We start from the raw sequence: 20,154 nt of genomic DNA on the forward strand, positions 1-20,154 counted from the left end.
TGACTTTATGGGCCTCATCAAATCCTGCATGACAATATGAAGAAAAGCAGGATGCTGCATAGTAGTCTTATATTAATTGTGGAGCGGATATGGAACATGACTGCTCCGGAATTATTGTGGTTGTACTCTTCATAAAATGAGTTGCTACTAAATTATTATTTGTTCACAGGCACCTCACATGCTTTAGGTTTCATGTTGTATTGTTTAATATTGATGTTTCTGACTTAGTGAGGGCATCATTCATGGACTGATTTTGTAGTGTGTTTCTTGAACGTGTAAAAAAGTGAAGTTTCATTTACAGTATCTTTTTGTCACAAGGAGGCAACTTACATAACTTTAAAACGCTGCATTGTATGTAGTATAATGGCAGAAATGGGTGTTGACAGTTACATATATATTTGTTGAGTTCGCAAAGATGAAAATTACACAACAAAAAAATTATGAAATACGTTTCCTAAAACTTGCCTGAAACCCCCCCCCCCAAAAAAACAGGTAGTGCATGATCGGAGTGGAGTGTGTGTGTGCATGTGTGGACTCAACGAGAAGGGGGAGGAGCCAGGCGACAGGCTGAGTGGATGAACCAGACAGAAACATGGCAGCAGAATCTGCACAAAGTACAAACAGGTGAACACAATTTAACCCGCCCAAGTGGCAAGTGGGAGTGGCTGTGCTACCTGTCATGGTGGAAAGGGGCCCACTATTGGGCTGAAAAGGTGAGTGACGTGTTGGGGTCACCTAATCTAGATCCATCCATTTTCCGTACCGCTTATCCTGACTAGGGTCACGGTCGTGCTGGCGCCTATCTCAGATGACTCTGGGTGAGTGGCGGGGTACACCCTGAACTGGTCGCCATCCAATCACGGGACACATAACGACAAACAATCATTCATACTCACATGCACACCGATGGGCAATTTATATTTGTCAATTGACCTACAATGCATTTTTTTAGAATGTGGGAGGAAACCGGAGTACCCAGAGAAAACCCACAAAGGCATGAAAACATGCAAACTTCACACAGGCGAGGCTGGATTTGATCTGTCCTCAGAACTGTGAGGCAGATGAAGTAACCAGTCATCCCCCGTGCTGCCTAATCTAGATCATATGGGCGATACCTACCCTCAGTATATTTCTGGAGGCAGGGTTAATTCACTAAGCTTTTACCCTTTGGAACTTGCAAAATGACTTTTATCGCACAAACTTTCAAGGCAATCCGTACAATCAATCGATTTCAGTAGACTTCTGCAGGTGCTGGCGGGTCTTACTCTATGCTCTAATCCCTGTGAGCAAGTGCTCCAGCTGTCTCAGGTTTGAAGGGTGACTTTTCTAGACTCCCATGTTTCATCAGATCCTAAACTACATAACTGTGCTTCCTCCGTGTTTTACATGAGGTAACGTTCAAACCCCGATTCCAATGAAGTTGGGACGCTGTGTATAGTATAAATAAAAACAGAATACAATTTTATTTTTTTACATTTTCTTTAGCTCCCCAAAGTTTTTTCTCAGTGTATTATTCTATACCTACCCCATTGGTTTTATTACAAGTCACTACAAATTAAACACCAGCTGGTTTTCTTAAAAGTCAGAAAACAGTGAGTTTGTATGAATCCCAAATCAATCAATCACAGTATACTATCTCATTTATTGGTATTGGTTGCGACATCATTCAACAAAATCTTCATACAGTTGCTTAGATATTTAATCCCCATGTTGTACTGTGCTTAGAATTCAGCACAAAGCAAACCAACAAATGTGATGTTTTGACCTGTACATGCATTAATTGGTCATTGAACATCCTAGTATTTTGATATTTTTGCTGTCATCTGTGATACGAGGAAGAAGAAACAATCAACTCTGATATTTTTACTGTCATCTGTGATACGAGGAAGAAGAAACAATCAACTCATAATGGCATCCAAAGACATGATGTTACACGAAATCGGGTCTTGTTCATTACACTATGTTTGCTACATGACTGTCAATCGACCGAAACTGCCAGTTCCAGTGTGTGTTGTAGAGAAAAGGTCGGAGGTCAAAGCGGTTGTCATCAGGGCTATAGCTCTCAGCATGGTAGGATGGAGTGACTGTTGTCATCTTATGGCGGTTCACAGAGTACATCCTGAAGAAATGCTTAACCTTCTGTGCGACCTTAAGAATGAGGCAACATGCAGTCATTTCTAAATGCATAGTATTCATTATCAGTGCATCAAACAAACTGTGAAAGACTGAGCAATGGACTGCTGTTTCTGAGAAATACTATTGGTGTCCATTCAAGATATGCTTTTTAAAAAAAAAAAAAAAAAAACTTATGCAAATGATATACAATGAAACAGGACAACTTCCTGGCCTACCAGTATTTTTCAAAATTTGTTTACACAGGGTATCTGATGAGAAGTTAAAATGAAACCTTTTGAAAATAGATTTGATTGAATAGTTTTGAATGACTATGTCAGAGAGCTAATTTTACAAGGTGTTAATTCATTGTTCTCATTTATGCACTTCTCGTAACTGGCCCTGTAAATAATTCGCCATGTCCGGTACGCCGTTGTTTATTCTGTTTGTCTGTTCAGGCTTAATGGGCACTTGGATCGAGACATGTAAACAAATTGACTGTACTGGGATCAATAAAGTGAATCTGACTGTTTGTAGTTGAGCGCTGTTCCTTCTTTTTTTTTTTGTAACCTGTCCTGTTCAGCTGCATGGCCATGCAGAATAGTGGATCTGTATGCCTTTGGTGCTGGAACAGTCTAGCTGTGCAAGAGGGGAGTTTTAGAAGTCAATGTGGCCCCTGAGCCAAAAAGTTTGCCCACACCTGGTCTAGATATTTGACCAAAAGTAATGTTACAAAAGTCAAATCGTCTTGTTATTTGTGGACGGGGTGACACCCAGTGAGGAAATGCAACAACTAACGAGTAGTAGTAGATGAGTGTGGGATGCTTTTATAGTTTCTAAACACCTGTAAGAACCTGAGTTGATATTTTATAATAACCTGTGTTATTATTAGTGGTCCCAGCACAAGCAATTAAAGGCTATAGCGTGTTTATGGAACTTATTTGTGAATGAACACCATATCACATGCATGTTAGTATCCCGCGGGGGACCCAGCCAGGGGGACGCCACCCACTCCCCAGGAGCCAGGGCAGTCCCCCAGCCCAAACGAAGTCCCCCGACTAGTCCCAAAGGGAGGAGCTAGGGTACCAGAAAACCACTCCCCACCCCCCACAACTGCTACCCCCCCCCCCCCCCCCCCCCACCCCCCATACAAGAGAAAGTTGCAGTAGACACACACAATAGCTGGACAACACAGAAAGATATTATCCATCCATCCATCCTTCTTCTACAGCTTATCCGAGGGCGGGTCACGGGGGCAGTAGCTTTAGCAGGGACGCCCAGACTGCGCTTTCCCCAGCCACTTCATCCATCTCTTCCGGGGGGATCCCGAGGCGTTCCCAGGCCAGCCGAAGGATGCAGCCTCTCCAGCGTGTCCTGGGTCATCCTCGGGGTCTCCTCTCGGTGGGACGTGCCCGGAACACCTCACCAGGGAGGCGTCCGGGAGGCATCCGAATCAGATGCCCCAGCCACCTCATCTGGCTCCTCTAGATGTGAAGGAGCAACGGCTCTACTCTGAGATCCTCCCGGATGACCGAGCTTAAGCTTCTCTCTAAGGGAGAGCCCGGACACCCTGCGGAGGAAACTCATTTCGGCCGCTTGTATCCGGAGAGATATTACCGTACACCTTTTTAAAGGTCCTTTGAATTTCTATTTTATAGATGATTTTTTTTGTAGTGTAGAACTCTTCGTTTTCAAATATTTTGTTCCAATTTTTAATCCAATTTGTGTATCAACCCTGACCCTTTGGAAATACTCATTCATGTATGCATACCGTTAAAAAAATAAACAGGAGGTTTCTACCACTGCTCTACAACTATGCCTAATAATGTGATGAATGTTGGGAACAACATACACCACCTTCACATATGCCTCTCCTAACCAGACCACTCAAGTGTAGCAAAAAAATGTAATCTTATATGACTGCTGAGTCACATTACATGCTTGTTTAGAAGCTACATCTGTCTTTAAGAAAACTCCACTGTACGGAATGTATTCTTCATGGAATATATTGATACATTTTATATAGAGTAGGTTACTTCTAGTGCCGTACAGATCACTAACCTCTGTGGGTGACAGCACATCCTTCCACAAGTGAATGAGTTTACAGAACATACGGAAAGGTCCACATTTAGAGATCTTGCGTAGTCGTCCAATTACTGATAACTCAGAGTAGGTCATCCCCATGTCAGCCTGAAACGACATGAAAGGTGGTGGCTAGAGAATACTAGAAGACAGTCCATTTTAATTCCATGAGAATACAATCATGTATTAATCAAATGGCTAAATTGTAACCTGCTATGCAATGCAATACACAGTTTTCAGGGGCTCTAACCGTAATAGTGGAGAGTCGGTCAGAGACTTCTGTATTGGGAATATAAACACCGGGGATCTTAGAACTAAGAAAATATAATTCTGTTGACATAATAACCAACATTTGTATTTGCATAGCAGTAAAAGCACAAATAATAGGCAAGTAGTCATCAGCTAAAAAGGTTTCGAGTACAGAGAGGAAGTTAGAGAAGTTTAATTATTGAGAACAGTTTCTAATTTTATACCTCATCTGTCTGCGACACCTCTCCATCAGTCAGAGGCTCTAGTTCAGCTGTGGGTGGAGCAGCCAGGATGCTGTAATTACATTACAGGTAAATGACTAAGAAACTGAAACACGGATACTCTAATAAATGTATTGAGATTGGAGATCATGAGATGTTATGACACATTATTGCAAGATGTTTGAGGCACTTCAAATATTTTATAAAGATCATTTCATTAATATGGGTTTTGTACATAGCCATCTTTGTTTTGTACTTTCCAACAATAAAATACTGTAATTTCTCATGAATTATGCACACCCATGTATAATACACACCCCCAAAGTTGACCTCAAAATTCTGGAAAACCCTTCTACCTATGTATATTGCATTTTTACTGTCTGAGGATTCAGTCACTGTGGCGCAAAAAAAGACCATGAATCCAGTTTAACCTAACTGCCCACCAGTGGGCTGTAGTTATTTAATTGTAAAGTACTCAACTCAGTTTACTATCACCTTAAGTATATCAGCAAACCTCACCTTCTCAGAGCAGTGAGCTGGAATTGCGCAACACAATACAGTAGGAAGCCCTTCAAGTCATTTTTGCTAATCCCTCCAATTGGGTTGATGTCAGCACTGGAGCAGTCATACTTTGTAAAATAACCTGTCAGACTGAGAAGAAAGGTGGTCAGGAGGAGCCTTGAGTGGGCCAATAAATATTTCTCAGGAACTCTCAGCATTTACAGTATTTTGGTGGTTTTAGCATACACAATTTAATCACCAAAGTGTCAAGTTCATCAACACTCTCTAGTGTTGATGAACTTGGAGTTCAAACTAATGAGAAGGTTTGTGTTCCCATACTACTCAGTTGTGTAACAGACTAGTGTAAAGCCTATTCTGTACATATTTCAAGGTATATGTACTCAATGTGTAAAATATATAGCAACATTTTCTTTCCTGCATTTACTGAGAAGCAGTGGGAAATGGTCGGGCTAAGGTTCAGACCTTACTGTATATCAGTACCTAGGCTGGTTTGATTCGAGCTTGGCGCATTCTTAACACCTAACTATGGGATCTTTTTGTGTGGAGGTTGCATGTTCTCCCTATGCATGTGTGGGCTCTGGTTTCCCTCACAACTAAAAACATTTATGGTTATTTCCTGTCAGCTTTATTACGCAAAGTGCTGACACAAGATCTCCGGGGCTGTAAGTGGGAGAAAGGTGATGACGACTCTATGGGCCCATAACTGACAGGAGCCATAGAAAATTTACAACATTGAAGTAGTACGGCCCAAAGTGATTCTGCATCTTTTCAAGGAGCCCAAAGTCACTGGCGGTTGTTAGCCACTCCTCCTCCAGGATGATGTAAATACAGACAACAAATACTACTTTTCAGAGAATATACCAAATTCTACAGCATAATCAGTCATTACCTCTCATCTACATTGGCTGAGCCAAGTACCAGCAAGCCACCTGGTTTTCCTCGAGTCCACAGACCCAGTTGGGCGAACAAGTAAGCCAGAACCATCCTTACCCTCGCCTATGAACACAATGCATATGCACGAACATTTAGTGTGAAGGTCTTCAAGAATAAACAGTGAGTTACAACCAATAAGCGAATGACAAACCTGTACATTCTGCAGCGCCAAGTTTTCCCTGTGGCTTCCTCCATTGGCACGGAATTGAGGCCACCTCCCAGTAACCATTGAGAAGATCCCCAGAATGCCTTTTACTGCCATGTCTATATTTAGGTTCATATGTGTGCTGAAAATGCAAATAATCCATAAACCGTTGCAATACAATACACTATTTTTCAAAATGTTTTCACACATTGCAAATTTAAAGCACGGGCAAAGAGGATAGCATAAACAGTGAAATTGGTTGCTGTTAAAGGGGACATATTTTGCCAAACCACCTTTTTTGTAGTATTTGGGATGTAATATTGTCTCTATGGTGCCTCAGTAAGCATGAAATATGAATTAAAATGGTCCACACATTCCTGAGTTTCAGACGTTTTGCTGCCAAAAGGCCTGAAATCAGGTCATTCAAATTTCTCCAGCTTGTCTACGTCACTAGCGAAGATATCCGCCTACCTCTCCGCTTCCAAGCTAGCGCTGTTAACATACAGCAACACCTGGGTCTTCTCCACGGAAGCAACCAATCAGAGGACAAAGCGGATATAACCAAATACTGACAAAGTGGATATACAACTGGGTAAAACAGAAATAGCCGTCAGAGAGGGCTTTTCTGTCCAGAAAGGTTTTTTTTTTTTAATTAAATTGACACTTTTATGCTAAATCCAAATTAGAGAGACACTCTATGGAGGCCTAAATAGCCAAAATACGGGACCTTTAAGGTCTCAAGTACTGTATCGTTCCAAATGCACAAAAGGTGAACATATTTCAAATAAAACTGATCAGTGTTGCCCCCCAAATTAATTACAGCAGATCTAATAGATAGATTACTATTAATCTCTCTACCACGTGAAGGATTTTTTTAGGCAATTTTTCATTACTTTTTTTCAAAGTCAGAAGTTTACATACAGTACGATGACTATGCCTATAAAAAATTTGGGGTAACCCTTATGATGATATAATGTATTTGGTAGCTTCTGATTTTGAGTTAATTAGAGACACACCTGTGTATGTATTTGAACAAGGTACAATGTGTTTCAGAAACTGCTTCTTTGAGTAATATCATAAAATCAGCCAAGATATCAGGATGAAAAATGTGGACTTGCACAAGTCTAGTTCATCCTTGGGTACAATTTCCAGATGCCTGAAGAAACATCAGCCATTATACCAGCCGCCATACCGCTCAGGAAGGAGATGGATTTTGTGTCCTAGAGATTCATGTGCTTTGGTCCAAAATGTGCTGATCGACCCAAGAACAAAAACAAAAGACCTTGTGAAGATGCTGGCTGAAACTGGTCAGTGTTTCATTATCCATAGTGAAATGAGTACTGTAGAAACATGGGGTAAAAGGCCACTCTGCCAGGAAGAAGACATTACTCCAAAAGAAACATCAAAAAGCCAGATTACAGTTTGCAAATGCACACAGGGACAAAGACCTTATTTTTTTCAGACATGTTTGGGCTGGCTGCAAGACGTTATGGGGTTGTTTCTAAAGTAGGGACTGGTGCACTTCCAACTGCAGGGGATCAGAGTCCTCAGTCTCCCTGGTAAGGTCTATTCAGGGTTAGTGGAGAGGAGGGTCCGTCGGGAAGTCAAATCTCAGATTCAGGAGGAGCAGTGTGGTTTTCGTCCTGGCCGTGGAACAGTGGACCAGCTCTACACCCTCGGCAGAGTCCTCGCGGCTGCGTGGGAGTTTGCCCAACCAGTCTACATGTGCTTTGTGGACTTGGAGAAGGCGTTCGGCAGAATTTCAAGGCGCAGCCGAGGCGTAGAGGGGGTCCGGTTTTGTGGCCTCAGTATTGCATCTCTGCTTTTTGCAAATGACGTGGTTCTGTTGGCTTCATCAAGCCGTGATCTCGAACTCTCACTGGAGCGGTTCGCAGCAGTGTGAAGCGGCTGGGATGAGAATCAGCACCTCCAAATCTGAGACCATGGTCCTCAGACGGAAAAGGGTGGCGTGCCCTCTCCAGGTCGGGGATGAGATCCTGCCCCAAGTGGAGGAGTTCATGTATCTTGCGATCTTGTTCACGAGTTAGGGAAGAATTTGAGTTGAACAGGAGATTGACAGTCGGATCGTGGCAGCATCTGGAGTGATGCGGACTTTGTATCGGTCCGTTGTGGTAAAGAAGGAGCTGAGCCAAAAGGCAAAGCTCTCAATTTTTTGTCTTTGTTCCTACCCTCACCTATGGTCTCGAGCTGTGGGTCGTGACCGAAAAAACAACATCCCGGGTTCAAGCGGCAGAAATTAGTTTCCTCCGCAGGGTGTCCGGGCTCTACCTTAGTGAGAAGCTCGGTCATCCGGGAGGATCTTACAGTAGAGCCGCTGCTCCTCCACATCGAGAGGAGCCAGATGAGGTGGCTGGGGCATCTGATTCGGATGCCTCCCGGACGCCTCTGTGGTGAGGTGTTCCGGACAGGTCACACGACCCAGGACACACTGGAGAGACTACGTCTCTATCAGCATAGCACTCCAATTCCAATATTTTGGGAATTAAATTAAAGTAAAATATAATCAACTCTTTACAACAATTGTGTGGGCTTCTCCAGTCCCACACCCCTCGCTTGCAGCGCATATTTGTAGTGACAGTAGTAGTGATATTTGTACAGTTGCCCCCCACACATTCGCGGTTCGGCAGTTGCAAATTCGCCTTTACTCTATTTTGTTGTTGTTGTTGTTGTTGTCCCCCTGGAAAACCCACTGTATCTGCAGAAATCCTTGCCTCGTCGAGATTTTTTAATGCGTGGCAAAAAAAGTCTGAACATAATTTCTTTAATTTTTGTGACAAAATACTGTTTACAATGTAGTATGTACTTTGGGAGAACAGTTTTGAGGTTAGAGGGGTTAAAATGTCCCATTAGGGCAGCCGTGGCCCAATGGTTAAGATCATTGTCTGCCACCGTGGGGGACCTAGGTTCAAGACCCCAACTGGATCATCCGCCAACATCCCCCAGACTCACGGCTGTGGTGTCCTTGAGCAAGTCACTGATACCCCAAAATGCTCCTCGGGCGCTTCAGCTGCCCCCTGCTCCAGTGTGTTCCACTAACATGTATGTGTTCACTGTGATGGGTTAAATGCAGAGAACATGCATGCATGTTCATGACAATAAAAGATGATTATTCTTTTTCTTCTTGTTATTTTTTTTAGGTGTGATCTCACATTTATCTAGTATGAGTTCATGGAGCTACAGTAGTCATGTTGGCCCACGGTGGGATATAAACAGCCAGGTTGAACACAGCGCTAAATTAATTTGCTAGATAAAAAATGTCAGCACTTTACATTTCAACATGCATCCAGCAGTATTTATCTATCATCTGAATACGATATACGGCCATTAACTGTTGTTAACACTTATTGTATATCATCCATCTTGTCACTCGCTGGCAACAGGCTAGTTAGCGGCTAGCTGGGTGCAGAGTCTAAGGAGGAAGTTTGTAGTTGTTTGCTCTTATTTTTGTAACACACGGCGGAAGTACAGAGAGTGCAGAGTGGAAGGCGATGATTTGACTAGGTGCAAGCAAAGCAGATACCAGCGAGAGATGTGTGATTTGCCGAACGCTGTTTGTGAGTGTATGAAATGCTAATAAAGTGTTTAAAGATCATACTTTGTGGTATGTTTGTTGTCTTAAAACTATTAATGTGGGAAATTATGACTTTATCCCTGATCACATATTCTATCACTTTTAGGGGGCGTCTATTTTACACGGAAATTTGCCTGGCTCGATACCTAACCCCCGCAAATAGTGGGAATCAACTGTATACAATGTTGATCTGTGCCGGCATGGTGGACGACTGGTTAGCCCATACGCTCACAGTTCAGAGGTCACTGGATCGTATTGGGGCTCTGGCCTTCCTGTGTGGAGTTTGCATGTTTTCCCTGTGCCTGCGTGGATTTTCTCTGGCTATGCCGGTTTGCTCCTAGATTCTAAAAATATGTCCTTAGTGACTACGCGAATGGGAGTGTGAATGGTTGTCGTCAACTGCTGTTGTTTTCATTGGTGTACTTGTTTGACATCTATTATTTAGTACACCAGTGGTTTACAGAATTTCTTCTTTCGGGCACTCTAAATGGTGTTAATGGCTACTGTAAATGTTTTTGAAGTGGCTCATTGATTTATTCTCAACTTTGTAATTGTTTTTCACCCATGCATAGCTGTCTAGTTTTTATGTTGGTTTCATCTAACTAGTATATGTAAATGTAATCACAGGAAAAAAAATTCAGAAACTGAGTGTAGACATTTTTTTTGTTGCTTGAATAATCAATATAATCTGACACATTTGTGCAACAAAACACACCTGTCAGTCTCATGTTTGAATAATTTGGCTCACATGAAAAAGGGTGCGGTCAAACAAAAGGTGATGTCTTCTCAGTTCTGTGTGAGATCCAAACGTTAACAACTAGAAATAAAAGCTGAAATGTTGATCTCTTGTCTCATATTCGTCTTTTGATATCAAACCCAAATGTTTCAGTTCACAAAGGACGTTGGCTCTCATTTACCTCCCAATCTGACTGGCCAACTCTTTGGCACGGTTGCAAGTGTCCGCTGATGAGTTTTCACTGGCCATGTAGCAAGTTGTAAGGATATGACCACAGAGCTCCCTTGGCTGCCGAGGAAGATAGGCGTCATCCCCTACTAACCCGCGGACATCTTCTAGGACCTGTTTATCTAAGAGGATGGAAAGACCAGTGGAAAGCATTGCTTTATTTCGCTGTATCAGACTAAACTATCCGTGAATGTATACAAATACATAAATTAAATACTACTACTTATAAAAATGCAAAGCTTTTACTAATAATAATTTAATACGTATACATCGATTGTTTATGAATGAATTCTGATTGTCTAAAGTAACACAAGCCACAATTAAAAATGTGTGTACTGAAGAAAAATCTACTTACTGCCATTTTCTATAGCCTGGCAGACCAGTATGCACATCGAGTAAACAATACAGGCAACAGAGGAGCTATCAACACCTCCACTCAAAGGCAACAGAAAGCCAGCCTAAGATGTAGAGTAAAATCATCACATATAAATATCATCCAGTCAAATTGCTTGTTGAGATTACTTATTTTTTTTCATTAATTAAAATAAAATTGTGGTTTTTTTTGTTTTTTGAAAAATATGTTTTTCTTTCAATCTCACCTGTCCACTCCTCCTTAGGTAGTCCCAAAGCCAGCAGGCTGGCCCGAGGCTGAAAAACACAGGAACCAATGGAGAATGGTTTCTCTGAACAGCTGCACATACCACATGAAAATGTTGAAAAATATTGTATACCTGATTTCTTCCTCTGGTGTATGCAAGTGCCATGTTATCGGTTGGGAGGTGGGGAGGCAGATATCATCATTACTGGATAGAGAAAAGTTTACTTTGATCCTACAGCATGGTTTGCATTCACTTCCCTGGACCAGCGAAGCACAAAGAACCATATTATTAAATAAGTGAAAGTCCCGTTTGTCTTTGCCATGAAATGTGTGAAATTTTAACTGTGCTATTAAGTTATTCATTCATTCATCCACCGTTCCGCTTATCCTCACTAGGGTCGCGGGCGTGTTGGAGCCTATCCCAGCAATCTTCGGGCGAGAGGCGGGGTACACCCTGAACTGGTCGCCAGTCAATCGCAGGCCAGTGCTTTAAGTTATGTACAACAAATATACGCATTTACCAAGACTCTGCCGCAGTAGTCCAGACAGTAAAATATTAGAGTATGGGGAGGAAACTTGTGTAGGTAGGTGTGCACTTATGTACTACTACTACTACTACTACTACTACTACTAAGTTTACTAAGTAACTACGAGGACGTCCTTCTCTCTCATTGGACTGTAGATGTAAATAGAGTACAATAGTTGACTTACAACTCAGTCCACAGGAGGGACAAGTTAATGATTTTGTGGAGTGTCGTAGTTGATGTCGGAGTCTTCAATCCAGATAGTGTTGAATTCGCTCCTCTTCAAATTGGTTTGTCTGGACTTGTAGCAGGTGTCTCCATTTAGATTGAACAGCAGAAGAGGTTTTGACGGTTTCATATACGGTATGTATATTGGATATAATGTTTAATGTTTATTGCAAGATAAGGTGAATTATTGCGAGATAACTATTTGTTGTTTTTGTCGTTCCATATCACCTTAGGGACTCCGTATGTTTGTAGTTTTTGAAAACATGCAATGACTTGAGAAACTGTGTAGTAGTACTCATTTCTGGAGCTATAGCATTAAGCTGTGTCTATTATTTCCTACTACTATTTCAGGATCCCAGTGACGTATTTGGGTGTCCAGCATGAGTCACCCCCTCCCCGACTGTATAGAACTGACTGCCTTTGTTCACATCAGTGGCTATAATTGCAAGTTACTTGGCCCATTTCTACCACTACAGAGTGCATTTAGCTAGCTATCTAGCTCACTGAACTGCTAGCTATCTAGCTAACTGCACCCTGAAAAATGCATCTTCCCTGGATGCCTCCATTTACAAAGAGCTCCATGTCCTTATCTAAATTCCCATATGTTTTGTATTTTGGGTTATTCGGGCTACCGTACTATGTTTAAACATTAAGCATTGTAGGAATATACTGTAACTAAAAGGAAACATGCTCAAATGTCTGTCTTGTAGTGTGGGCCACAGACTAAACGGATGGTTAAGTGGAACTACACACCGACACAAAATCAACCAAGGCAGTGACATATTGGATGAGCCCACAGCCCGTCTGCGGGGTCCAGAGCTTGGAATCCCGCAAGCTAGCTTATGGCTAACGCCTCTCGTCGCAGCGTGGTAAAGCTCCACAACAACTCTGTGGGATATATTCCAGCCACCAGAGGCTTTTAGTGGATATACAGTAGGTACGAGAAAGATGACGTGCGAACGAATTTGAATTACAGTTGACAATTAAGTTTCAACACATTCAGCGGACACACCCACAATGTCTAAAAGCTGAGAGAACTCTTGATCTTTCATAACTTTGACGCCTCATTTTATACACTTTAATCGGTCAAATTTGGTAGGCTTGTTAACAACACTGTGGTTTGTCAAATGTATGACATTTATACTTTCACTTTACACAGACTTTGTTTCTTTGAACTGTTCTTTTGCCATGGTGCACTGTACTAAGCGGATGGAATAATGAAGAAAAAGGACTACCTTCAAATTCACCTCAAGGCAACTGAAACTTACAAAGGTTCAAAACAAACTTCAAAACTTGTTGTGGAATGTGTAAGGCAGGCTCACATTAACCGAAACATATTATTCCATTCATGCCCATGGTGAGTGTATTTGAAGTTGTGACCACATGTATAGCCTTGGACCTGTACCGTTTATAAAAGTTGCCTACCATCTGCAGCTGACATGACTCTCCTCTATAGCAGCGCACATCCTCCAGGTCCAAGGTGGCCGTGATCACCTCCTAAAGAAAAAGAATGAAGAACACTCCATTTGATATTAACTGACATTCTCTCCATATAACATTTGCCGTAAAGTTGAGTTTTTCCAAGGGGACAGTTGTAAAAAAAATTTATAGTATGTCAAGTCTTGGGATTCGGATAATTTCTGCCTTAATTGCTCTTAAAATGTTACTTGATCTTTAAGCGAAGTTACAACCATAGACAAACAGCTTAATACAGATATATAATAATGACAGAAAATACATAAATAAATGTAATTAATTTAATTTAAATGAAATAATCCATATAGAATACAACACAAAGAGTATGTATGAATGGAGAAGAGGATTTTGCTGGTTAGTTATGATTGATTGTATAATTGTTATTGTTATGTTATGTTATCATTTTTTGTTTATGTATTGTTTTTGAGACTGTGGGCCCTTGAGAAATAAATTTTTTAAACCTTTGAATATTCCACATATCGCAGATTGCCAATAAAAGCGACAATACCATACCATACAGATAATTATATTTCCATGTTTTTATTGAAAACAAAATGTAAACATCACAGTGCAGGGTGGGAAAAAGTACTGCATGTGATTCTTTGAATTTAATAACTGGTTGACCTTCCTTTGGCAGCAACAACCTTAATACACGAACGTCTACACGAACGACTGCACCTCAGCGCACCCGGCTGTCAAACTCCTGAAGTTTGCAGATGACACCACTGTCATCGGCCTCATCAAGGACGGTGACGAGCCTGCATATCGACAGGAAGCGGAGCAGCTGGAGCTGTGGTGCAGCCGACACAACCTGGAGCTGAACACGCTTAAGACTGTAGAGATGATCGTGGACTTCAGGAGGCATCCTTCGCCACAGCTGCCCCTCACATTGTCCAGCTGCCCTGTGTCAACCGTCGAGACCTTCAAGTTCCTGGGAATTACAGTCTCTCAGGACCTGAAGTGGGCGATCAACATCAACTCCGTCCTCAAAAAGGCCCAGCAGAGGAGGTACTTCCTGCGGCTTCCCTCAGGTAGGCGCTACCGATCAATGCAAACTAGGGCTAGCAGACATTCCAACAGCTTCTTCCCTCTTGCGATCAACTTCTTAAACACCTAACCTAAAATTCCATTACAACATGCTGGCAATTTTTTGACTTGAGTTCGTTGTCACATTTCTGTGGGGCCAATTATATATTATTCGTGCACTCACTGTAGTAGTCTCGCCACGCTGCAATTTTTGCATATCTGTTGTTGACCAATACCGGAGACTCATGCCAGAGTAGCATCTGCTCCATTTGCACACTGATTGAGGAGTATCTGCAACATTTGCACAATCAAGATTGTCCCAGATTATCGCACTACTCGTCACTTTAAACTGCATACACTCCTTGAAGTTTCGGCGCCCTTTTCACAATGGTCATTGCACTGGACTATTGCAATATTAGTCATTCGAAGTGCTAGAGGACTCTGCATCTTTTGCACAATTCTCAAAAAAATAAATAAAATGTACCGGCATTGCCAGACAACTAGCAACCCTTTATTGCTCAGTGACTGTTTTTTTTTTTTTGTCAATGTCTTTATGTCTCAAAAGTGTGCTCTGTCAATTGACTGTCTGTTGTCGTACTAGAGCGGCTCCAACTACCGGAGACAAATTCCTTGTGTGTTTTTTTGTACATACTTGGCAAATAAAGATGATTCTGATTCTGATTAAACATTTCCTGTAGTTGCAGATAGTCAATTGATAGACATATGGTCTTGCATTCTCCCTGTGTAGCAAAGCAGTCTAAACTACTATTACTTATTACTTCAGTGGAACTTCGATTTAACAGACTAGGGTTGTCCGTTACAGCCGATTGTCTGCTATATTGAAAGCTCTATTTTCATGGCCTAAATACAACCATACAGTACAATTTTTTTTTATTAAATTAAATTATTGTAAACAAATATAAAAAAGCTTGAAACAGTTTGAAATGTTTATCCAAACTTAGCTCCTCCGGCAGGGGTTTGAACTTAGGACACTTGCGTGTTCAAGAGTGACAAGCCCACGCGAGCAAACGGCTAATTTGCATGCATACCAGGACACATGCTGGCACGCGGTCACAGGGCTAGTCTGTTGCATCCGATATCCGTTAAATCCACTACTTGCCGCTGACCAACAGGCAAGATCTTAAGTCTCTGCCTCCTGGGTGTGACGGTCCTCTCTCGCCGGATAGGCGCGGCCTGCAGGAGCTATGCCTCTTTATCACCTACCTACTTAGCACACACTAATACCATTCGCTGTAAATATTTTTTCAGTAATCACATCTGGGCACCCTCACATACTCAGGGTTTCTTGGGGGGCAGGTGCGGGGTCAGGGGGATGCGGGCATCAGACCAGGATTCAGTACGTCAGTACGGGTGGCCGGCTTTGGGGCGCCTCGGTGGGGCCGGTGGACCGCCCTGGGTCCCGGGGTGTGGGTGATGTCCCGTCCGGGCTCCTGGTCCTGACCCCGCCTCTTGCAGGTTGGTTGGGGTTCCTCAGCCCCCGCGGTGCACGCGCAGCAATTACAGGTCACTTCTGAAGGTTATTGTGCATGCAAGACGGTGTAATTTTACTTGCATGTGTCCGCAGATACTCACCTTTGGGACTTATTCGCTTGGTGTGGGGCCACTCACTCATTGCGATATATATAACTCATAACTATGCGAACTTCCTGGGTATCCCTTCACTTGCATTCTATTTCTAAAGATGTTTAGAATTTACATAGCCTCTCCAACCACACTTCAGTTGTACAGTGGCTCCACTACCTCTGTCCTGCACGCTTCCCCTCCTGTCCTTGTCCTGTCCAGTCCTATCCTATATTGTCCTGTTCGTCCTTCACAGAGTGTAGCACTACTCCCACTTATAACACTCAAATCTAATGTGCAATTTTGTACTAGCCATACAATGATTTACTTTCCTCATCTTTATTACAGCTAATATCAAGTTTTTTTGTTGTCTTCTCTTCCTATATTATTTAGTTATCTTTTCACTGTCTCTCCCCTTTTTTTATTTCTGTCATTCCCCTTTAAAACATTGTTTTGTCCGACTGGAATTTTCCAAGTAAAAAAAATCCATCAGAATACAAAGAACAGCTGGCATCTTAAAAACGCCACTGTGGCACAGTAAAACTGTTCTGCCATAAAAGGGATACAGATCCTCCTTTGTGTTTGACGTAACAGCAGTGTTCAAGAGTGACAAGGCCACGCGAGCACGTGGCTCAGAGAACTCAAAACAAGTAAGTAATTGCAACTCCCAAACTAGATTAAAAATGTCATCACAGTGAATATTAGTCATCTACGATTTTTCCTAAAATTACATTTTACTTAATATCTTTAAAAAAAAAAAAAAAGGTTAGTGGTACATACAGTTCATTGCACTGGCACCATCAAATTAAATTTGGAAAAAGATGGAATACAAATTGTTACAAAGGGCGTTTTAAGTAAATATGAGTTGGGATGGTGCAGCACAGAGGTTGGTGGAGTAGCCAAATATTGCTTTCAAGTAACAGTACGGTTACTTTAGAATAATATGACTCCAGTAAAAGTAAAAAGTAGTTCTCCAAATAATTACTTGAGAAAGAGTAAGAAAGTACTCAGTGAAAAAAACTACTCAAGTACTGAGTAACTATTGAGTAACGTCTGATTTATTATTTTAAATATGAACATCAAATAAAATAAAAATATTAATGTGCAAATCTAAAACAATAAATAACATCTTTGTAAAATAAAAAATTAAGGCAAAGTCAGCTCCAAGAAATGGTCTGATACTATATTGTTTACACTTGTGAAACAGCACAATAGTTTCACCAGGCAGAGATTACAAAAACAGGAACATGGCTAGAGTGGATATAAAAGGTATACACACCCCTGTACAAATGCCAGGTTTTTATGTTGTAGATGAATTTTGACCGAGAAAAATCATTTTCAAACTTTTTCCACTATTAATGTGACCTAGAATTTGTACAACTCAACTGATTTATGTTTATATCTTTTTGAGAGGGGAGGTGAAAATAAACAACTAAAATAAACATACATTGATTGACTTGGAATTTACGTTTAATTTGTTGCCCGAGGTCGCAATGATATAATTACATAAGGGGTCGTGATTGGCTTAAACAGAGATGACGGTAACTGCACCAGAACATGTATGGCACTTGGCGGATTCTGGAATTAAACCTTTATTTCGAGTGTGTATGTGTGCGTCTGTGTGCACGCGTGTGATTTATGGCATTTTCTTACATGGATTCCCTTTGTGTATTAAGAACGTAACTCTTATGATTATTATTGTTTTTGTTATTAATATTATTAGCAGCAGCATCAGGGGTATACAGCAAAAATGATGAGACCTAAAATCACGGTCACCGCTCATTGGTATTGCAATTTGGTGCTTCGTTGCAATGCAGGAGGAACAAAAGAATTTTGGTCTTCGGTGGTGCGCACCGGGAGCCTCTCCATCTAAATTCCCAAGCTGAATTTTGGGCCCAGTACGTCCCTGCACAGACTGCACGTATGTGAATATACCGTACTGTAGATATGTTGTTAAATTGAAATGCAATAAAAACACAAGAAACATGTTTTCATGGTTTAAAACTATAAAAAAGTAATATAATTTAAAACGCTGGAATAGTATCAAGCCCCCCTTGTGACACTGCAATAAAGTGTATATAAAATGGATGGATGAATGATCACTACTTTTAATCATTTATTCATGCAACTGTTTTGAGAGGACGTACGGACACATGGTGTAGCACAGTGAAACAATGTTTAGCGCTGTCTCAAAGCAAAATGGTTCTGGGTTTATTCTGTTTCTGTTTGGAATTTGATGTTCCCCCCTGTGGTGTCAATGATTTCTCCATAGATTCCAGCAGCATCTTCAGTATTTGGTTAGTTACTGTAAATGATACTATTACCCGCAGTGAATGTGAACGTGAGCTTGAACGGTTGTCTGTCGCAGTATGTCAGCTTTCTGGGAGGGAGGGATGTCATTGTTTTTTTTTCAAGGTTCAGCAGCAAAATCTGACAGAATAGGACCAGATCCCATCCCAATAAATGGCAATAACTTAATTTCCAGACTTACCACCTCATTCAAGGAAAACTGTGCTCCATGTGCCACAATGTCCCCGTTGACAGCCACCATGGCACAACCATCGTAATACAGTCGGTCTCCATCACACCCCCTCTGATTTGCATACAGGTAGATCCCGCCACTCTGAAAGTACCCCCAAAATACAAAAACCATAATAGAGTGATAATCATATGACCAATGTAAAGTTATAAACACTGAATTGCTGGATACAAGGATGGATAGATCCTACATTCTGATCTTTAACTCGGTAATTATGAAATACAGTTCATCTTATATTTCTCTGTAGATCTTGAAAAGAGACAGTTCAGTAAACAGGATTATTTGTAATGCAACGAAAAAGTATTGGAACCCAAAAGATCAATAATTACTGTTGAAATCAGCCTGTTTTGAGAGGAGGTCTTGTCTCATGCAAATGAGCAACTGCTCACCCCACCCTCTCCACTGCAGAGTGCGCTCTAGCCCCGAGTCGTAAACCTAAAATTATCTTTACCGTCAATTTGACCCCATTCATTCATTCGTTTTCTGTACCGCTTATCCTCACTAGGGTCGTGGGCGTGGTGGAGCCTATCCCAGCTATCTTCGGGCGAGAGGCGGGCTACACTATGAACTGGTCGCCAGCCAATTGCAGGCCACATATAAACAAACAACCAATTTGCACTCACATTAACACCTACGGACAGTTTACAGTCTTCAATCAAACTATCATGCATGTTTTTGAGATGTGGGAGGAAACTGGAGCGCCCGGAGAAAACCCACGCAGGCGCGGGGAGAACATGCAAACTCCACACAGGTGAGGCCGGATCAGAACTGTGAGACAGATGTGCTAACCACCCTGCCGCCTGTAAATGTTATAGATAACAGAATGTATTTAGAAAGATTGCAATTAAAACACCAAATAGACTATATCAGTTTACAATTTTAGGTCAGTGAGATTTTGTACCGATCTCCATATTTCTCCACAGTAATAAGTATTCTGGTGTGCATACGAGGTGGTAGAGGGCTATTTAGGTAGTCAAAAAAGTAACCAACAAACACATAAACCTCAGTAACACTATTTATAATAATTTTGGAGACTCCAAAGATAAAATATACTGACGTAACAGGAGGGTTAAAAGCTAAGCTAATTGCACTATTCACTTAAGTGTGTGCAATGTACAAGATGTCACAATCGGGCAAAATTCAGAACAGCTTGCTCACAGACACATTTTCAAAAAAGAGGCAGTTCACAAAAGACTGACTTGGTTGTGTAATTTTACATTTGATGGATGGGCAGCCACTACATCATACTATTTGTATACAATCAGTGTAAATGAACATTTTCCATAACGTCTCCTTTAATATTTAGCTGCAAATCGTTTGCTTGCAATAACCACATCAAGCCCATGACCAATTGTTATTTTG

The 20,154-nt window shown here is 41.5% G+C and overlaps 1 protein-coding gene across 2 annotated transcripts in view; it reads right to left on the reverse strand.

Moving 5' to 3' along the window:
* Positions 1–1,629: 1,629 nt before the first annotated feature.
* nadsyn1 (NAD synthetase 1) overlaps positions 1,630–20,154 on the reverse strand; it is a 36,676-nt gene continuing 18,151 nt past the window's right edge. Inside the window, exons 9-20 of one of the 2 annotated variants that reach the window (XM_061670604.1) lie at positions 18,745–18,876; positions 13,596–13,667; positions 11,552–11,676; positions 11,420–11,468; positions 11,176–11,278; positions 10,774–10,942; positions 6,271–6,406; positions 6,076–6,182; positions 5,184–5,315; positions 4,668–4,737; positions 4,174–4,302; positions 1,630–2,148 (exon numbers count right to left, since the gene is read on the reverse strand). In XM_061670604.1, the coding sequence (XP_061526588.1) occupies positions 1,954–2,148; positions 4,174–4,302; positions 4,668–4,737; positions 5,184–5,315; positions 6,076–6,182; positions 6,271–6,406; positions 10,774–10,942; positions 11,176–11,278; positions 11,420–11,468; positions 11,552–11,676; positions 13,596–13,667; positions 18,745–18,876 (1,419 nt within the window). In that variant the 3' untranslated portion in view covers positions 1,630–1,953. The remainder of the gene's footprint in view (positions 2,149–4,173; positions 4,303–4,667; positions 4,738–5,183; positions 5,316–6,075; positions 6,183–6,270; positions 6,407–10,773; positions 10,943–11,175; positions 11,279–11,419; positions 11,469–11,551; positions 11,677–13,595; positions 13,668–18,744; positions 18,877–20,154) is intronic. The other variant, XM_061670605.1, reaches the window with a different exon arrangement.

This window comes from Phycodurus eques, chromosome 2, assembly GCF_024500275.1.
Source record: "Phycodurus eques isolate BA_2022a chromosome 2, UOR_Pequ_1.1, whole genome shotgun sequence".
In the NCBI taxonomy this organism is placed as follows: Eukaryota; Metazoa; Chordata; class Actinopteri; order Syngnathiformes; family Syngnathidae; genus Phycodurus; species Phycodurus eques.